The 19,438-nt window shown below is 45.4% G+C and overlaps 1 protein-coding gene across 1 annotated transcript; it reads right to left on the bottom strand.

Annotated features, from left to right (window-relative positions):
- Window positions 1-559: 559 nt before the first annotated feature.
- INA (internexin neuronal intermediate filament protein alpha) lies at window positions 560-15,984 on the bottom strand. The gene is made up of 3 exons (XM_053585087.1): window positions 14,838-15,984; window positions 5,387-5,511; window positions 560-2,587 (listed from the first exon to the last, which is right to left on the bottom strand). Exons 1-3 carry the CDS (start codon window positions 15,900-15,902, stop codon window positions 2,269-2,271), a joined length of 1,509 nt encoding a protein of 502 aa, XP_053441062.1. The 5' UTR covers window positions 15,903-15,984; the 3' UTR covers window positions 560-2,268.
- Between the last annotated feature and the right edge of the window lie 3,454 nt (window positions 15,985-19,438).

The raw sequence follows: 19,438 nt of genomic DNA, 5'->3' as shown, positions 1-19,438 counted from the left end.
ATGTGACATCAGACAAGGGCCTTCACCTTGTTACTCAGAGGTTCTGCTTCATTTGTACAATCAGTATTCAAACATTACATCTACAGAGTGGTTGTGAGGTTTAAAGAATTCTATGTTTGCTGCCCAGTAGTGTCTGACACACAGTAAGTAGGCAGTGAATAAAGTGTAGCTATTATTCTTAGGGTGGGAGGTAACTCACTGTCTAACTCAGATATCATGAATGATATTAGGTATCAGGAATGTTCTTCGCAGGCAAGCTTTCCGATAATCTCTGGGACACATTTTGTTGCCTTGTGTTCAGAATGGTTGCTGTTGCTGGCTTCCTTTCCATTTATCCCCCTGCCTGCGATTCTTAACATGTTCCATAATTACCAATTATTACCAATTTAATAATTGGTCAACTCTGTAAGACGCTCTTACTGTCTTTTATAAATGAGTTCATCACACTTGGGGGTGACCCAATGAATAGAGAAGATGCAAATTAGAGGCAGACTCGCCCCTCTGAACCAAACAGTGCTTCTCTCAGGGAGATGGCAGAAACCACAGAACACCAATTATGTTGGTGGGATTCATGTGACTTTTAATTTATTTTACTAATGTCTTACAATAAGTGTGATGAGCAAAGATAGGATAGATGGGGTAAGGGAAAGGAAGAAGAGAAAAGTATCTTTTATGTTCCTTAAACTATTAAAGCATGTGCTAGGATAAGAAAGTTCGGTAAAAGCATCACGTCCTTATCACCACAGAGCTCTTAAAGAGGATGTGGGACAGGGACCATTCTTCAGCTGTGGTAGAAGTGACTGCTGACAGAGAACAAATCCTGCGTCAAACTTTGCACAAGAGAAAGACTGGGCAATGCAGATGCTACACAGTTGGGCAGATGACAAGTTGACTCTCCAGAATCTACTTCCCAGGACGTGAGCAGGAGCGTGGACACCCCCCTTCTCTGGGCTGTTTCTTCCTCTCCTGCAAGATCTAACCAACTGTGCAGCAATGGGGAAAATGTTGGGCAACACTCTTAGAAAAGAGAAAGATATTTTTCATATTTGCTGGTGGTGTTGATTGACCAGAGGTGATTTCTTTTATTTTTGGGCAGTAGCATTATGTCCTGGTGATAAAATATCCTACACTGAGCACTCTTAAAAGGCATAGGAGAGTGGAAGCAAGGCCTCTTCAGGACCTGGACTAGTGGGGAAGAGAAATATGTGGATTCTCAGGGTAAGGGCATGAACAAGCTAATTCTATATCACCACAAATGAACTGACACAGATAAATGACACCTTGTCCTTTTCCACTCATAGAAACACTCACTTCTTCTAGATTACACTATTAAATCTAAGGTCAGCTTAATCACAGTTTGGGATAACTATTACTGTGCTTCTAAACTTAAAGTGAAAAGCTATATTTTTTAACAGTTTTCCCCCCCTAATTAAATGGATATAAATAAGCTGAAAGCCTAACATCTAGATAGTCTTTTCATTATTTTGCTTGTTGTGGGGGGAAACTCTTAAAATTCATCACTGCCATTTTTGTTTAACCTACAGAATCGAAAGAATATGAAATGGACAGGGATAAGTCATTACTTGAATCATAGAAATGGTCGACATGCATCTAACTTTATCCATTGAGCAAGACTGCTAAAGGGGTTAAGTTCTCTGGAACGAACCTAAATGATGTATTTAAAAGGGAAGAAAACTCCATTAGCCTTTTTTTTTTTTTCCTGGATGGAAGAAAAGGACATATGGAATTGGGGGCAGGGAGTAGAAAGGAAAGTGTCCATGAAACAAACACCTATCATTTCTGAAACAGTTCTATCCGAGGGAATGGGGTATGGACCATTGGTTTTATCTTTGGCAGTGATCTTGTTTTAGCCATCTAGAGTAAGATTATATAGCTGGGTCATGGCAGGGCATAGTGAATAATACAGTTTTAATTTCAGTTCACAGCAAATGATGATGATCACAGATTTAGCACCTTAGTTTGTACTTCCTCTGCACCTGAATCATCTATAACTGTGAAATCTGCCCTGTAGGTGAGAAAGCTGTATTCTTAGATAACTCCTCTGTGACTGCTCCAGCACTGCAGTTTACTTCAATCTAAGGGGTGGTTTTCTTATTAGAGAAAGTAAATATTCAATATTAAGTGTGAGGCTGAAGCCTTGAAGACATTTTATAGTGGTGGCAGGTGTTATGGTTCAGGAATAGGCTGTTTAACAGGTCAAATGCATATTATTCCCTCTAAAGCATTAACTTTTTTTAAGCAATGAAATTATATTTTTTGGCTTGAAATGGTGCTTTCTTCTATATTTGATTTCTCGGTTTTCTTAGTGGATATTACGGTCTCCTCCAGTATTTCTTCAAAACTTTCCCCTATCTGGGAGGTTTTCTTAGAAGCTACCTTAGAAGCCTCCTCCTCCTCCTCCTCCTCCTCCTCTTTCTTAAGTGACAGCCCAGTGGATGAGACTTTGGAGGTTGTAGAACTGAGGATTCTAGGTGGGAGCAGATAACTTGGATTGGGAAGTGGATTCACCCCTGAAATGCTTAATCCACTGGTACTAAAACGTGTCTCTTCACCCTCCAGCAGTTTCCTGTAAATTCAACAGAGAAAAACTGTTAGGAAGTCAAATTGCAACTTAAGAAGAAAACAAGAATTTAACACTCCATTCTGTATTTATTTTAGAGAGATTCCAGAGGATTTTGCAGTTTCTTCATGAGATTGAGACCAATAAATATTGAATCCCAAGGCTTAGAGAGTTGGAGCATGGGCGTGTGTGCACACACGTACACACACTTTTAGCCCCAGCCTAGGTTAAAGCACTGTCAAACGGGAACCTACTCACAAATATATTCCAAAAGGAAAACCTACAACTCCCCAGGGTCATACCACACCCATTTTTGGCAATTAGAGTCTACAAAGCTCTAGGGAGAAGTAATTTCCCTAATTAACACCTTTACAGCAATAGGGATAAGGAGGTGTGAAGTCCACAAAGGAGGGAGGAACTGCTTAATTCTGCCTGAATTTGAGATTTGTACTTTTTCCATGGAGTGGATAAGGGTACAAAGGGAATGGAGCCAGCGCACAAAAGCCTGCGAATGACACTATTCACTATTTCAGATCCCCACACCTTTGCTCAGCCTAGTCTACACTGCACTGGAATAATGGCCTCAATATCTTTTTAACTCATAACTAAAAGTTTATATCATTCCTTTTTCTTTATTTTTTGAGATACAGCCTTATTCTGTCACCCTGGGGTAGAGTGCCCTGGTGTCATAACTCACAGCAACTTCAATCTCTTGGGCTCAAGCTATCCCCTTCTCTCAGCCTCCCAAGTAGCTGGACTACAAGCACCCGCCTATTTTATTTTAGAGACAGGGTCTCACTCTTGCTCAGGCTGGTCTTGAACTCCTGAGCTCAGCAATCCACACATCTTGGCCTACCAGAGAGCTAGGATTACAGGTGTGGGCTACTATGCCCAGCCCCCTTTTTTTTGTTTTTAAATGAAAAACTCAGTACGCTATCAAATACTCTTGGAACTTTGTTTTGAAGTAGTATACCTAGTATAAAAACAAAAAGAAAAATATGTTCAGACAGATCTGGAGTTGAATCTGAGCTCTGCGATTTGCCAGGATTATGACTTTAAGCAAGTCTCACAGTCTCTGGTTGAGTGTTCTCACCTGCAAAATGGGAACAATATGACCTGATATTTAGTGCCTGACACACAGTAGTCATTCAACAGCAGCTGCCCGGGTGGGGCACAGTGGCTCATGCCTGTAATCCTAGCACTCTGGGAGGCTGAGGCAGGTGGATTGCTTGAGCTCAGGAGTTCGAGACCAGCCTGAGCAAAAGTGAGACCCCATCTCTAAAAATAGCCAGGCCTGTGGCAGGCACTTGCAGTCCCAGCTACCTGGGAGGCTGAGGCAAGAGGATCACTTGAGCCCAAGAGTTTGAGGTTGGTGTGAACTACAGTGCCGTAGCACTCTACCCAGGCCCCAGAGTGAGACTCTGTTTCAAAAATAATAATAATAGTAATAGCAGGTGGCACCTGTGACTCAAAAGAGTAGGGTGCCAGCCCCATATACTGGGGGGGGGGGGCAGGTTCAAACCCAGCCCCAGCCAAAAACTGCAAAAGAATATTAAAAAAAAATTCTTGGGCGGCACCTGTGGCTCAAGGAGTAGGGCGCCGGTCCCATATGCCGGAGGTGGCGGGTTCAAACCTCGCCCTGGCCAAAACACACACACACACACACACACACACACACAAAACTATTAATAAAAAAAAATTGTAAAAAATAATAATAGTAATAGCAGCTGACAAAAAAATATGTGCAATTGCAATGTATCAATAAAAAACCCTAGCAGGGCAGCACCTGTGGCTCAGTGAGTAGGGCACCAGCCCCATATACTGAGGGTGGTGGGTTTGAACCTGGCCTGGCCAAAAATGCAACAAAAAAATAGCTGGGCATTATGGTGGGCACCTGTAGTCCCAACTACTCAGGAGGCTGAGGCAAGAGAATCACCTAAGCCCAGGAGTTAGAGGTTGCTGTGAGCTGTGACGCCATAGCACTCTACCGAGGGCAACAAAATAAGACTCTTGTCTCTAAACCCGCAACCCAAAACAAAAAACCCTAGCAGCTGCTGTTAATGCTTTTTTTAAAGGTAAATGTTCACTTAAACATTGTTTTGAGTAGGAATCTCAGGGTATACCCCACCTATTAAGACCTTCTAGATTGGGGCGGCGCCTGTGGCTCAGCGGGTAGGGCGCCGGTCCCATATGCCGGAGGTGGTGGGTTCAAACCCAGCCCCGGCCAAATTAAAAAAAAAAAAAAAAAAGACCTTCTAGATTGTATAAAAACTTTTTTTTTTTTTTCTGAGACAGTGTCTCACTCTGTCACTCAGACTAGAATGCAGTGACGTGATCACAGCTCACTGCACCTTTGAATCCTGGGCTTAAGTAATTGATTCTCACACCTCAGCCTCCCAAGCAGCTGGCGCTACCATGCCTGGCTAATTTTTTAATTTTTTGTAAAGACAGGGTCTCACCATGTGGCCCAGGCTGATCTTGAACTCCTGCCCTCAAGTGATCCTTCTGCCTAAGCCTCCCAAAGTGCTGAGATTACAGGTGTGACCCACCATGCCCAGCCTGATGGGTTTTTATTTCAACCTTTGTGTACTCACATTACCCCCTTAAATTATTGGCAGAGACATATAATAAGTAGAGCTGGCCAGGTAGAGGGGTCTGCTCATCTAGAAGGGGCCAGTGATGCCCTTCCTTATCCTCCCTCACTGATGAGAAACCCTAGATATTAGAACCACTTATCTGGGTGGCACTGCCCCCTGACTGAATCTAAGACTGAATCTGCTTAGGTCAGCATGCCCTTTGAGGTACCTGTAAGCTGCTATCTCAATGTCAAGGGCCATTTTGACATTGAGCAAATCCTGGTATTCCCGAAGGTGGCGTGCCATCTCACTCTTGGTGTTCCTCAGATCATTCTCCAGCTGCCCAATGCTATCCTGAAAAAGTGACATATCCAAATTAGTTAGGCCAGAACAGCAGAAATTCATTGAGATTTCCACGAGGTGGGATTCTCAGCCATAACTACATATTAAAACCACCTGAGGAACTTATAAACTGCTTACATCCAGACCCAGACTCTGATTATTTGTCCTGGGGTGGGGTCGCAGCATTTACATTTTTTCAGAAAGGTCCCCAGGAGATGTGGAGGCATGCGGAGGGCTGGGAACTTTCACCACAGAGCACATAGTTCTCAAATGAACACTGGGAAATGATTTTTTTTTTTTTTTTTTTTTTTTTTTTTTTGTAGAGACAGAGTCTCACCTTATTGCCCTCGGTAGAGTGCCGTGGCATCACACAGCTCACAGCAACCTCCAAATCCTTGGGCTTACGTGATTCTCTTGCCTCAGCCTCCCGAGCAGCTGGGACTACAGGCACCCGCCACAACGCCCGGCTATTTTTTTTTTTGTTGCAGTTTGGCCGGGGCTGGGTTTGAACCCGCCACCCTCGGCATATGGGGCCGGCGCCCTACCCGCTGAGCCACAGGCGCCGCCTGGGAAATGATTTTTTTTCTTTTTACACTTACTGTCCTTCGTAAGGATAGTAACGTAACATAAAGATAGATAAAACTTACGCCTTGTTTGTGGTATTGCTGCTGAATAACTGTTGTTACATCTCCTTTCCAAAACCAAAGCCTCAGGTTAGGAGCTTAGATTAAAAAAATTCTAACTGTGGAAAGCACAGCAAGGATAGCAAGCCTTCTCTTTGTCTTCATTTTGATGGTTTCCTGGAAGTCTGCCACTCGATCACTTCACTGAAAGCATTTTACATGACAGATAAGGAGGAAGCATAAATACTTCACAGGATTTTTTAAAAATCCAAATGGCAGACTGATATTATAATATTTTAAAAAAAGAAACTAGGGTGGCACCTGTGGGTAGGCTGCTGGCCCCATATATCGAGGGTGGCGGGTTCGAACCCAGCCCTGGCCAAAACTGCAACAAAAAATAGCCAGGCGTTGTGGCGGGCACCTGTAGTCCCAGCTACTCGAGAGGCCGAGGGCAAGAGAATTGCCTAAGCCCAGGAGTAGGAGGTTGCTGTGAGCTGTGATGACACAGCACTCTACCAAGGGCAATAAAGTGAGTCTCATAAAAAAAGAAGAAGAGGCCGGGCGTGGTGGCTCATGCCTGTAGTCCCAGCGCTGTGGGAGGCCGAGGTGGGTGGATTGTCTGAGCTCAGAGTTTCAAGACCTGTATGAGCAGCAGTGAGCCAGAGTAAGACCCCGTCTCTACTAACAACATCAAAACAGCCGGCACCACCAGAGGAAGAAGAAAATCAACAACAACAAAAAAGGAGTACTTCAAACAAAGAAGAATGAACAAGTACACTGAAATTAAAAATAAAAAAAATTAAAAAAAAAAGAAGAAGAAGAAACTAGGTTGGTGTAATAGTTTTGCTCTAAATTCTTCCAGGTGCAAACCAAGGGAAGGAAGAGAAATAGGTTTATATTTGAGATCCTGAACACAGAATCCAGAAGCTTTTAAAAACAAAGCAGATCTGGTTGTTTACCTGCCTAAAATTCTCCAACAGCTGTGGAATAAAATCCAGTCTTCCTTTTGCTCAGTGTGTTTCAGCCACCCTGGCCTTCTCTTAAACATAATGAGTTCATTGCCATCCCAGGCAATTTACTTATTTATTTAGAGCTATGATTGCACTCTACTGCCTGGGCTAGAGTGCAATGATGTCAACATAGCCCACTGCAACCTCAAACTCTTAGGCTTAAGGAATCCTCCTACCTCAGCCTCCCAAGTAACTGGGACTATAGAAGTATACCATCACATCTGGCTAATTTCTCTAATTTATTTTTTCTTTTCTTTTTTTTTGTTAAGGGGGTTGAGACAAAGTCTCACTATAACGCTCAGGTTGGTCTCAAGTGATCCTCCCTAGGATTATAGGCATGAGCCACCACGCCCAGCCCCAGGCCCTTAGACTTGTTATGTCCTCTGCTTGGAGTACCCTGTAGTAGGTCTTTATATGGCTGACTTCTTGTCATTCAAGAGACTGTTCAAATGTCCTCTCCTCAGACACCAGTTATTTTGCAAGCAATTTAAGTATCTTTCATCTACTGATTAAACACGTTTTACTTCAGGCCAGGGCAGCTGGTAGCCCATGTAGGAATGCAAATTAGAAAAAGGTACCCTGGATACTGGACAAATTAGGAGAAAAGTACCCACTTGAATGCAGCCAACCTGCTCTTAGCAGTATGTGAAATTATCTTGTTCATTCATTAGTTTAGCAATTTATTTTCTGTCACTTTCCTCTACACAGGGTTTTCAATCTTGACACTATTGATGTTTTTGAGTGCACACTTCTTTGCTTTGGGGGTTATCCTATTGGATTTTAACAGCAGCTACCCACTAGTAGCCAGAAGTATACGCTTTCACTCTTCCAGTTGTGATAGCCAAAAATGTCTCCAGACATTGCAGAGTCCCCTCATGCTTGAGAAGTAGTGTTCTAGAACATAATTAACATAGATGCTAGGATCCTTTCTGTCTAGTTCACTCTGGAAGCCCAGAGCCCAGCACAATGCACACGGTTGATACTCAATGAATAATTGTCACATGAATGAATGATACGACATAAGCACTTTTTCTTTCCTAATGTCCTGAAAAAGTATGAGTAAATAACATGTAATATTCAGCTGCAATTTTGTAGACATGAAGAACACACTGATTAAGGGTTATTCTTGGACTTGTTGCCCATAGCTCAGTGAGTAGGGAGCCAGCCACATACACTGAGGCTGGCAGGTTCCAGCTCAGATGGGGCCTGCTAAACAAAAATGACAACTGCAACCCAAAATAGCCAGGCATTGTGGCAGGTGCCTGTAGTCCCAGCTACTCGGAGGCTAAGGCAAGAGAATCACCTAAGCCCAAGAGTTTGAGGTTACTGTGAGCTGTGATGCCACACAGAGGGCAACACAGTGAGACTCTGTCTCTAAAAAAAAAAGTTTCTTTTTTTTATGAAATAGTGATGCAGATAACTGCATCAGAAACTTCAAGAAGTAAGTGCTGAGGGCGCTGAGGGGCCCTTGCAACTCCCTGTGTGGGATGATGAGGCAATGGTAAAAGGTAGGGCTGATAAACAGAGGGTGCAAACTTCCAAATTAAGAGAATTGTAGAAAGAATTAAAATTCATGCCACCTACCTGTTCTATAAATATTGACAAGAATACTGCAAAGGAGAATCTCAATCGACTCATGGGTACAAAGCAAATGATAGTGGGAAAAATTCACATGACACTAGACTGTGATGTAAGTATTTCAAAATATGTTAAGAAATCATGCAGGCTTAGGCGGGGCATGGTGGCTCATGCCTATAGTCCTAGCACTCTGGGAGGCTGAGGTGGGTGGACAGCTTGAGCTCATGAGTTCGAGGCCAGCTTGAGCAAAAGTGAGACCCCCAACTCTACTAAAAATAGAAAAACTGAGGCAAGAGGATCACTTGAGTCCAAGAGTTGGAGGTTGCTGTGAGCTATGACACCACAGCACTCCACCCAGGGCTTGAGAGTCTAACTAAAAAAAAAAATCATTCAAGCTTAAAAAGATTTTTACCAAGAAATTTTACTGCATGGTTGCTATTTGAGGTTAAACTAACCTACAAGCAAGTTCTGCTAGTGATGCATTAGGAGCAAGAGAATCAGTATTCCCCATGGTCAGGGGGAAAGGAGTGAGGGGTGAGGAAAAAGGAGAAAGGAGAAAATATTATTATTATTATTTTTTGAGACACAGTCTCACTATGTTGTCCTCAGTAGAGTGCCATGGAGTCACAGCTCACAGCAACCTCAATCAAACTCTTAGGCTTAAGCAATTCTCCTGCCTCAGCCTCCCAAGTAACTGGGACTACAGGCGCCTGTCATGACGTCCGGCAATTTTTGGTTGCAGTTTGTCTGGGGTCGGGTTTGAACTCACCACTCTTGGTATATGGAGCCAGCGCCCTACTCACTGAGCCACAAGCGCCGCCCAAAAGGAGAAAATATTATCATCATGCAAGGGAGCAAGAGAAATTAAAGAGGAGAAGAGGGAGATTTCACCAGTTTCTCCAGGTTGCATTTTTTGCCCTGCCACTAACATCCAATATACCTCCACTAGTTTTCTATATTTTGGTTTCATCAAACCTTCAATCTCTGCATATGGAAAATTATGTTTATTCTTTTCTGAAATCCTCAAATTAGGATTCCAAAGTAATATATCTTACATTAGTAGATGAGTCCAATATCTGTTAAATTAGATATAGACATTATAACAGCATGGCACATAGGAACTACTCAATGAACGTTAGAGATTTTTATTATTGTTAATATCATGCCATCTGATTCTATCCTTTTGATGATACAGGCAAATAATCACATTCCCTCCCTATGTTCCCTTAAACAACAAAGAAGAGTAATACACAATAAAATGTTAATATTGGAGAGCTGCAGGCATATGTCTTAAAAGCACTAGATCTTTTGAAAATAACAATTTTGAACAAAAACCTTTCTAAACTGGCTTATACCACTCACAATTAGGACATTAAACATAAGGCAACCTTCCTCAGCAATTAAGAGTCATGACAATGATCAATTTTTTTATTATTATTTTGTGATATCTTTTAAGTCAACTGAAGCATATCAGGCTGTCTAATTCTATCCTAAATGACCCCAAAGAGCAGTGTTTGATCAGTATTACTGGTTCTTTATTTTCTTTGTCCTGAAAGATGAACATATTTGCTGCTACTCATTCTTAAACAAAGCCTCCAGTGGTCCGCCCTTCTCATCTGTCTCACTGAGGCTTGAAATCCAAACAAAGCGTTTTATAATCATTTGAGTAGGCTGTGGGCCTCAGAGCAGCCAATTTCCTAAAATGTGCTTTAGGGAAAGATGTTTTGTCTCACCAGCAGGTTAATTAAGTCCTTAAAAATTTTTTTAATTTTTAATTTTTTTTTTTTTTTTGTAGGTAGAGTGACTCAGGCATTAAAACAGAATTATTTCTGTTTTATAGCTGTATTTCCCAAATAAAAGGTGGTTGGGGAGCTGAGTTCTAGATGGATGATATTTCCTTGAACTTTCATGTTGGGTATTTCACATATCTATTTTACGGATCAGAGTACAGAAAAAGCATGACTTGCTTCTTTCTAGGAGAACTGTGCTGCCTGCTGATCACCGATGGCTCTCCAATGCCTCGTCTCTTTGTTTGCACTCTCCTCCCCTCACGAGGCTGTGTCTTGCTTCGCCCTTCAAAAGCCCTGCCAAAGATGGCCTCCAGCTCCAAATCAGAGCAGAATGCTGCAGTCTGCCCCCTCCCCCAACCACACAGCTGCTGCGGGCTTAGCCCAAGGGAACCTGAGAGAGAGGCACTCCCAGCTCCAGCTGGGGTCTCTCCCCAAGTAGCTAAGACAAATGCCTTGCTTCTAGCCCATGAGGGTGGGAGTAAGAGAAAGAGTTGGCCACACCAGCCTCTGGAGTGGCAAAGATGTCCGACAGACAGTGCTATGGCTTTCTCCACTTTTCAGGGGCCCTCAGCCAGGGGAGCAGTAGTGAGAGCAGCACAGTCTGATTGAAAGGGGCTCTGGCCATCCTGAATTGCTGGGTGAGGGAAGAGGATTTTTATTTGTGCTTGGTTCATTCACAGGTCAGTGTGTGCCTTATTCTCACTCCTATCTTGGCTTTATCCCCATCTTTTTCTTTCCTCCACCACACTCTAAAATCTTGCACTGTAGGTATTTCTGTAAGTTGCTTTACTGAAAAAATGTGGTTTACTTCAGTGCACTCCCAAATCAGTCTGAGGACTGACAAGATGTAGCAATTTTTCCTTAAAATACATATTCCTGGGCCCCACCTGCGAACTGCTGAATCTGTATCTTTGGGAGTGGACCTGAGAATTTTTTAAAGCCCCTAATTGACCTTGTTTGTGTGTCATTTGGCATGGGAACCACTGGGTAAATTCATTTCTGTAAAGAAGCTATCATGGTGGCCCAGGTGACAGTAACACAATGAGAGGGGCAAACAAAACAAAAAAACAGAAGGAAGAGCTTTTTAAAAAGAGGCCAAGATGGCTTATTTTGAATTCTAATTTCAGAAATGGATCTATCAAACTATAGATTTATATGCAGCCACTGTCAACCCCAATCTCCAAGGGACTAGACCCTTCCTGCTATTTAATTAGGTTATACTCCAATCTCATAATGGAGAGAAGAAAGCAGACTTGGCTCATCTCCCTGGAGAGCATTAACCAATGGTGATCTTGATTGTTTAGCAAGGTCTTTCGATGAAAGCTTCAGCTTTCTAAGACTGACCACAGTAAAGGTCTGGGACCCCAAGCACCCTCCAAGAATGTCCTTAGACATCTTTAACAGAACTGGGACTCTAATGGTGCTGAAGTGGCTATGTAGGGAAGAGAACTGTCCTGTTTCAGAAATGGAAAAACATTAAGCTCTTGACATAGAGGGGAGCTGCATTTGGCTTTTGAAGACAATAGTCCTAGCTCTTCCTAATCTCTCCTCTTGCCTTATTCAGACTCTCTCTGACAGTATTGTATACTTACTATGTCACCTTGAATCATTCTTTGCCATTTTAAGACTGTAAGAAGCTTTCTCCTCTCACATATTAGGATAACAGTTCTCTGGGACAGAGAAAACATGACTTTAATTGGGTTTTCCTGTGTCTCACCTCAGACACCAAGCTTGCAAAGGAAAATGGCCCTACTACTAATCTCTGAAGCAGAAGAAATAGACACGCCTCCCATTACTGCAGTGAGAGGGGGGTGGAAGAGGATGGAGTGAGAGGGCAAGAAAACAATGGCTGCATCTCACTGTGAGGAAGGAGGCTTTTTGCCCTGGTCAGCACTGCTAAGATTGTTAGAACAGCCAGAGATACCCGTGTGGCCTTCAGGAGCCATAGGTAAGGCTGTGAGGCCCATCTCCGCCTTAGGTCCCAAGGAGCAGGAGGCAGTTCCCTGCTGTCTGACCTCCTCTTCCATTCCCACAGCAGGTCCTCTAAAGCTCAAACTGATGGGGACAGCACTGCAGAGCTGCAGACGCCGCAGTTTCTGTTGTTTGTTTCCTGTAGACCACATCTAGATGACCCTTCTATTGTCTAATGCTGAAAACCTTTTATAGCAAACAAGACAGACAGCACTGTCACTACTTCTCAGGATGCAGGGGCTATAACAAGAAAACAGAGGACACGGCAAAGCCCAATTCAGCTGTCAATTCTGTGTAAGTTGTCCTTTTTGTAGAAATGGGGCTAGCCCTCCAGTAGACCACCTAACTAGCTCATCTTTTGAGGCTTTGGGAAGAAAACATGAAGCTTTAATTAACCAAATGTGATTAATTCAAGCCATCCAGGACCTAGGGCATATAGTGAAAAAGTTCAAGTTACAGATTGTGAAGCAGAATAAAGGTACTTATTTAAATTCTACTATAGGATGTCCCAAAAGTTGTCCCTTAAGTGGCCACACATAGGGAAAATGAAGCTAAATGTACCTTTATTTACAAAATAGTCATTACAATATTTTATAAAGAAGTGGTCAGTATGTAGAGAATATTCTGTAAATATTTTGGAAATTTTTATAATGAATATCTTGTAAACAACAGTACATTTAGCTACAATTTCCCATTTTCCCTATTTATGGTCACTTAAGGGGCAACTTCTGGGACACCCTGTATAATACCAAACTAAAATAATGGTCTAACGGGCTTTTTTTCTTCATCAAAGGAAACTAGGTAATAAACAATAAATACCTGCATATCAATGATAATTCTTCTTTTTTTTTTTTGCAGTTTTTTTTTTTGGCCGGGGCTGGGTTTGAACCGGGCACCTCCGGTATATGGGGCCGGTGCCCTGCTCCTTGAGCCACAGGCGCCGCCCCATATAATTCTTTAGCTCCTCACTAAAATTGTGCTTTTGAGATTTCACTCCTTTATTTTATTAATGTTCCCAAACCTTATAACTTCATTAAACGTGAGTTTTAATCCTAGTTTGAATTATTTCAAGTTTCTGAATTATCAGCATTCTATTCAAAGGAGCATTTATTCTATCTTGAAATTGAACCACACTATTTCAGTTCCTTCCTACATTTTTCATTCACCCTGTGTCCTGCCTCTATGCCCTGTGTGGCCACAAGCCCAGAATGTCCTGTATGGTAAAACTGAAGATGTAGTGGCCTTTGTTGAGAGAGAAGAGTCAATTGATACATTTACAGGGGCTTAGGAGACAGGGAAAGATGGAGAAAATATATGAACTATACAAAGAAACCACCTCAGAGATTAATTACATGCACTTAGGATGGAAAAATGTTAAGAAAACACTAATTTTCAAGTGGGACATCACAGCTGGTGAACAGATTAAATGGTTTTTGTCAAGTGCTAAGCCATCCATGAAAGTGAAAATTGATTCTGTCCACGAGGTGACCTTTGATTGCAGGTATCCAAGACTGATGTGTTGACATTGCAGAAGAAAAAAAGAAACCAAAAGCAGTTAATTGCCTAGAGATTCATAACTGGGACAGGAGACGAGAGACATCATTTCTGAGATGGGAAGAAAATGATATCAGCACCGCGGACAGCGCCCCGACCATTCTCGTTTTGCTAACCCGGAGTAAAGGTTTCTTTGGTAGGAAATGTCAGTAGTCAAGGGAACCGCGCGCGAGCGCGAGTGTGTGTGTGTGCGCGCGCGTGTGCGTAGGCGGGAAGAACAGGGCGGTTGCTACTAGATCAATCATCACCCAGCTCGTTGACTCCCAATCTATACCCTTTTGAGAACAAATCAAAAAAACAGGGTAAGACCCTCCTTAGTTCAATATAGCATTCTTCCCCCAACCCTGAGGAAGACCTTACTCTATCTGTATCAATTTCGGTGCGCACAAAAGCCTTTCCAAGTCAACCAGACAAGCCAGACAGCTGAGACGGCACCGCCCACCATTGAGAGACTGTAAACTGCCCGAGTGAGGTTCACTTCTACTTTGAGTGGGGACTGTTCTCCAGGTCGCCAGTGGGGGCACGCCCACTTGCTGACAGAGAGGTATTGTTAGATTTTTGAGACTCCAAAGAAGTTTAACGGCTTCTTTGTTAGAAGGGCTCGGGCAGGGACAAAAGTGAAGGGCGCTTCCAGGCCCCCCCAATTAACAGTAGAGACTCCCAGCCTTTTTATATGCCAAAGCCTCCAGTCGGGGCCATTCTCTCCCTTCCCTTATCCTCCCCTTAAGTTCTAGGGCCCAATTTTACCATAAAGAGCAGTACACGCGAGAGAGGACGGGGCACTCCTCCCTACGCAGGGCTCCGTTCCTTACCTGGTAGCCAGCCACCTCAGCACTGTGCCGCTCCTCCAGCTCCAAAATCTGCCTCTCCAAGGACTCGTTGGCCCCGCGCAGGCCCTCGATCTCGATGGTGCGGGCCTGCAGCTGGCGCCGGTACTCATGGATCTCCTCACGGCTGGCCCGGATGGCCTCGGTGCTGCGCGCCGCCTGCTCGTTCAGGTTGGCGAACTTAGACTTGTACCACTCCTCGGCTGACTGCAGGTTCTTAGCGGCCAGGGACTCATACTGGGCGCGGATCTCCCTCAGCGCCGAAGTCAGGTCTGGTTTAGCCACAGCCACGTCGACCTCGGCCGCGGCCTGCGACGAAGCCTGCAGCGTGGCCAGCAGCTCGGCTACCTCTTCGTCGTGCACCTGGCGCACGAAGGCCAGCTCGTCCAGCAGCGACTCCACCTTCTTCTCCAGGTCCAGGCGGGCCAACGTGGCGCCGTCCACGTCGCGCTGCTGCGCCTTCAGGGCGCGCTCGGCCCCTTCGCGCCCGCGGCTCTCCTCCTCGCAGCGCGCCCGCAGCCGCTGCACCTCCTCGGCCAGCCCGTCGCGCTCCAGCAGGGCCTGCGCGCGCGCCGAGCTCGCCTCCTCCAACTGCGCGCGCAGCTCGCGCAGCTCGCGCTGGAACAGCTCGCCGACGCGCGACGGCTCCGCGTGGCGCTGCCGCAGCGCGGCCAACTCGGCCTCCAGCGCGCGGTTCTGCGTCTCCAGCTGATGCACCTTCTCGATGAACACCGCGAAGCGGTCGTTCAGGCCCTGCAGCTGCTCCTTCTCGTTGGTGCGGATGATCTTGTACTCGTTGGTGCGCGCCGCCGCCTGGCTCAGGTCCAGTCCGTCGGATGCCGGAGACCGGCGGTAGGCCAGGCCCAGGCCAAGCGAGGAGGCCGAGGAGCAGGCGGCCGAGGTGGCCACATTGCAGCGGGACAGCGACTGTGAGCGGAAGCTGCCCGAGCCGCCGGCCCCGGAAAGGCGCGCGGACAAGCGAGAGCCGTCTCCGAACACCTTGCGGTACGAAGAGGAAGAGCACAGGTAGTGTTCCGAGCCGAAGCTCATGGTGCTGGGATCGGGACCCGGCGTGCAGCTGCTACTGCAGCGACAGGAGAAAGGAGAAGTGCGGCAGGCAGGGCGCGGCCGGACGGTGTACACCGGGTTTTAAGGCGGCGGGGCTGGGGCGGCGCATTGAGGGCGGAGCTCCCGCTCCAGGACTGGCGGGGAGAGGGAAGGGGGGGCATCCAGGAGCGGGGGCGGGGAAGCGCAGTGCCTACCGCAGCTGCGCGCGACCGATCTGGGGCGCGGGGACAGGGCAGTCTGCGTAGGAGTCGCCCTCTGTCCGCGGCACCGCACCCCAAGAATCGACAGCTTTGGAAGTGACTTGAGTAGAGGGGTGCCTAAACAACCGGCCTTGCCCAATGGAAACCACACAGCTCTGTCGAGTCCTTTGACTCTGTCCTCCCTTCTTTCTTTAACCCTCTGGGAGGTGCAGATTTTCCCGGGAGGTGTCCCCTACAGAGTTCCCGAGGGTGAGGTCCTGTTTTTCCAGTTAGAGTGGGGGCCCGCAGGACGAGGCCTTGTCCCCGCCCTCGGATGTTCCCATGGGGAAAAGTGAGTCTGCGTCAGAAAGCATCCTTCTAACTGTTCCTCTGCAGTTCTTGGGGAACGCCCAGCGCGGGAAGATGCTCTGAAAGCCAGTGACAGCCCCAGAAGAGAAAGGAGATCTGGAAAGAAGGTGAATCCAAGCTGCGGAAGGCGTAAAGAAGCAGAGGTAGAGAGGAAAGGGAAGAGGTGCTGGAAATCCCTGGCGCTCAACAGTAGCTGCCATTGACTAGGACCACAAGCTGGTGAAAGGGGGCAGCCGACTTTTGTTTTTAAAACATTATGTTTGAAAGTGTTTCAAAATGAGTATTTTAAAACCATGAGGTTTCACCTAAAAAGAAACTGGATTTCTGGCTGCTTCTGGAAACAGGAAAAGCTGAGATGTCTAAGCAGAGGTGAGGTTACCTGGCCACTTATTTAAGAAGTGTGCTCTCCTGTTCACCACAGTCCCCACCATTTTCCATTATAGTAAGCCCACCGTCTTAATTCATTTACTTTACCTGTCTGGCCCTGTAGGCATTTGAGATTTCAGTCTGCAGAAATCTTGCAAGATGGGTCCTCATCTGGCTTTGAGAGCCACTTCCTGTGGAGATCTTTGTTTTGGACAAAAGAGGTCCCTGCGAACCCTTTGAATTCCAGGAATGGGGGTGAGTGCTGGTGACTCAGCTGCCTCCTCGGTGGTAGTAATCAAAGAACAGCAACAGGGAAGATGAGGCCTGGAGGGGTCAGTGTGGGGTGTACACTGTGTACTTATCTTCAAGCTTATAATATCTCTCAGGATGTGCATATGGCTTTGGAGAGGGAGAAAGAAGAACTTTTTAGTCATATTCCACATATTCCAGAATGCCAGACTGAGGGTCTCTTTTGATCTGGGAATCTCAAGGGTATAGTTGTAGGATATTATTTATTTCACTTCCTTGGGGACTGGGTTATTAATTGGGACAGGCCACTAAAAGAAGGGAGCAGGGTTTGAACCTACCACCTCTGGCACATGGGGCCAGGGCCCTACTCCTTTGAGCCAGCTGAGCCGCCCCCCTTCTGGGTTTTCATCATAGCCCAAAGACCTCAGCTAGAGGGACTCAATTCTTAGGTCTTTGGGCTCAGAAAGACCTGGTGAGGTGAAGGATGAAAGAGTGCTAACACTGCTGAGTGATGAGTCTGCCAGTCTTCGTGCCAGCACTTTTGCCATAGGTTCACCTCCTTCCTGCCACTCTTCAGGGTGGCCCTCACCCCATCTCACAGATAAGACACTGAGACTCGGGTATAGCACTCTGCACAAGGTCACCAGCAAGCAAGGACAAACATATATTCTTTCCTTACTACATAATTTTGCTTAGTGCAGTGAGACTCCTGAAATCTCCTTGATCTCCAGAATAGGGCTAAGTGGGCTTCATAAAAGTTTTGGCCAACAATAAACTAGTATGCTGGTTTTTAATTGAAAGAACATTGGACTTCAAGTTAGAGACAATGTGTTTAAACTGTGGCTTCTGCCACTTACTAAACATGTGGACATAACAACACCTACCTCCCCAGAGTCACAAAAGCTTGAACTGGTGCAAGTGAGACCTGTTGTAAGTGATGCAGGTATAAGGGATTGTTGTCATCATCATCCTCTTTTGAATAAAAGGACACTGATTTAGGGGTGGCACCTGTGGCTCAAAGGAGTAGGGCGCCAGAGGTGGTGGGTTCAAAACCAGCCCCAGCCAAAAATAAATAAATAAATAAAATAAAATAAAGGGGGCGGCGCCTGTGGCTTAGTTAGTAAGGCGCCGGCCCCATATACCGAGGGTGGCAGGTTCAAACCCGGCCCCGGCTGAACTGCAACCAAAAAAATAGCTGGGCGTTGTGGCGGGCGCCTGTAGTCCCAGCTACTCGGGAGGCTGAGGCAAGAGAATCGCTTAAGCCCAGGAGTTGGAGGTTGCTGTGAGCTGTGTGACGCCACGGCACTCTACCGAGGGCCATAAAGTGAGACTCTGTCTCTACAAAAAAAAAAATAATAATAATAAAAACAAAACAAAAAAAAAAGGACACTGATTTACATCCACCACCAACAGGATATGAATTGGGTTTAGTGAGGGGATTGCAGGAAACTGTCTACCATATCCTTACACAGGTCTCCGGCTTCCCCTTGGGAGAGAGAATACAGCCAACCTTGATTGTTTGTGGTACCAGAGACCTGTGTTGAGTATAGCAAAGTGGAAACAATCACAGATAATTAGACTATCTTAACTTCTGGGCTATAGTTCCAATCACATTTCAACCATGTTACTCAGGACTACTAAAAGCAGCAAAATGTCCTAATTAGAGTTCTACCTTCTTTTCTTTTTTCATTCTCAAATAGAAGCAGTACCCCAAGGTCACAACACACAAAGAGTGGAAGAAAGTGAGGCAAAAGGCCTACATAATCCAACAAAGTGGCAATGACCCTGGGAAATCTAGAGTGGGCTGCATGTTGCATTTTCTTAACTCCTTACCTGGGAATCCAAACTGATATTCCCCTGTGTGGTTTACACCTCTCTTTCTTGGCATCCCACCCCACAGGCCTAGAATGTTTGGCTTTAATAATTTTAGCACAAAGCCATTCTTCGAAGGATTGCTCTTGGCTGAGCCTCAATTTGTAACTACTTTCAGCTGGCCAGGTTTCCTAAGGGAGTGACCTGGCTGTGCAGGGCTGTGTCTTCATCTTCCTGTCGTTGGTCAGTCATCCCCAGTTCTCCCTCATACCACATCCTCCATAGTCTCTCTGTGGTATTTGGCAGTGCTTGACCCCTCTCCTTGGTTTTAGTGACTCGGTTCTTGGCCTTCTGCTCTTCTCTCATAAATTCTCTTTTTTAGATATTGGTTCTCTCACAGGTAGGAGACTTGTGGTAAAGTTCTCTCCTTAAGAGGTTTAGTTTTGCACCATGGTTTTTTTTAGAGACAGAGTCTCACTTTAATGCCCTTGGTAGAGTGCCGTGGCATCACACAGATCACAGCAACCTCCAACTCCTGGGCTT

The sequence above is a fragment of the Nycticebus coucang genome, chromosome 3 (assembly GCF_027406575.1).
Source record: "Nycticebus coucang isolate mNycCou1 chromosome 3, mNycCou1.pri, whole genome shotgun sequence".
Classification (NCBI taxonomy): domain Eukaryota; kingdom Metazoa; phylum Chordata; class Mammalia; order Primates; family Lorisidae; genus Nycticebus; species Nycticebus coucang.
The sequence above is the reverse complement of the archived record's forward strand: the minus strand, read 5'-3'. Positions and strand labels throughout refer to the sequence as shown.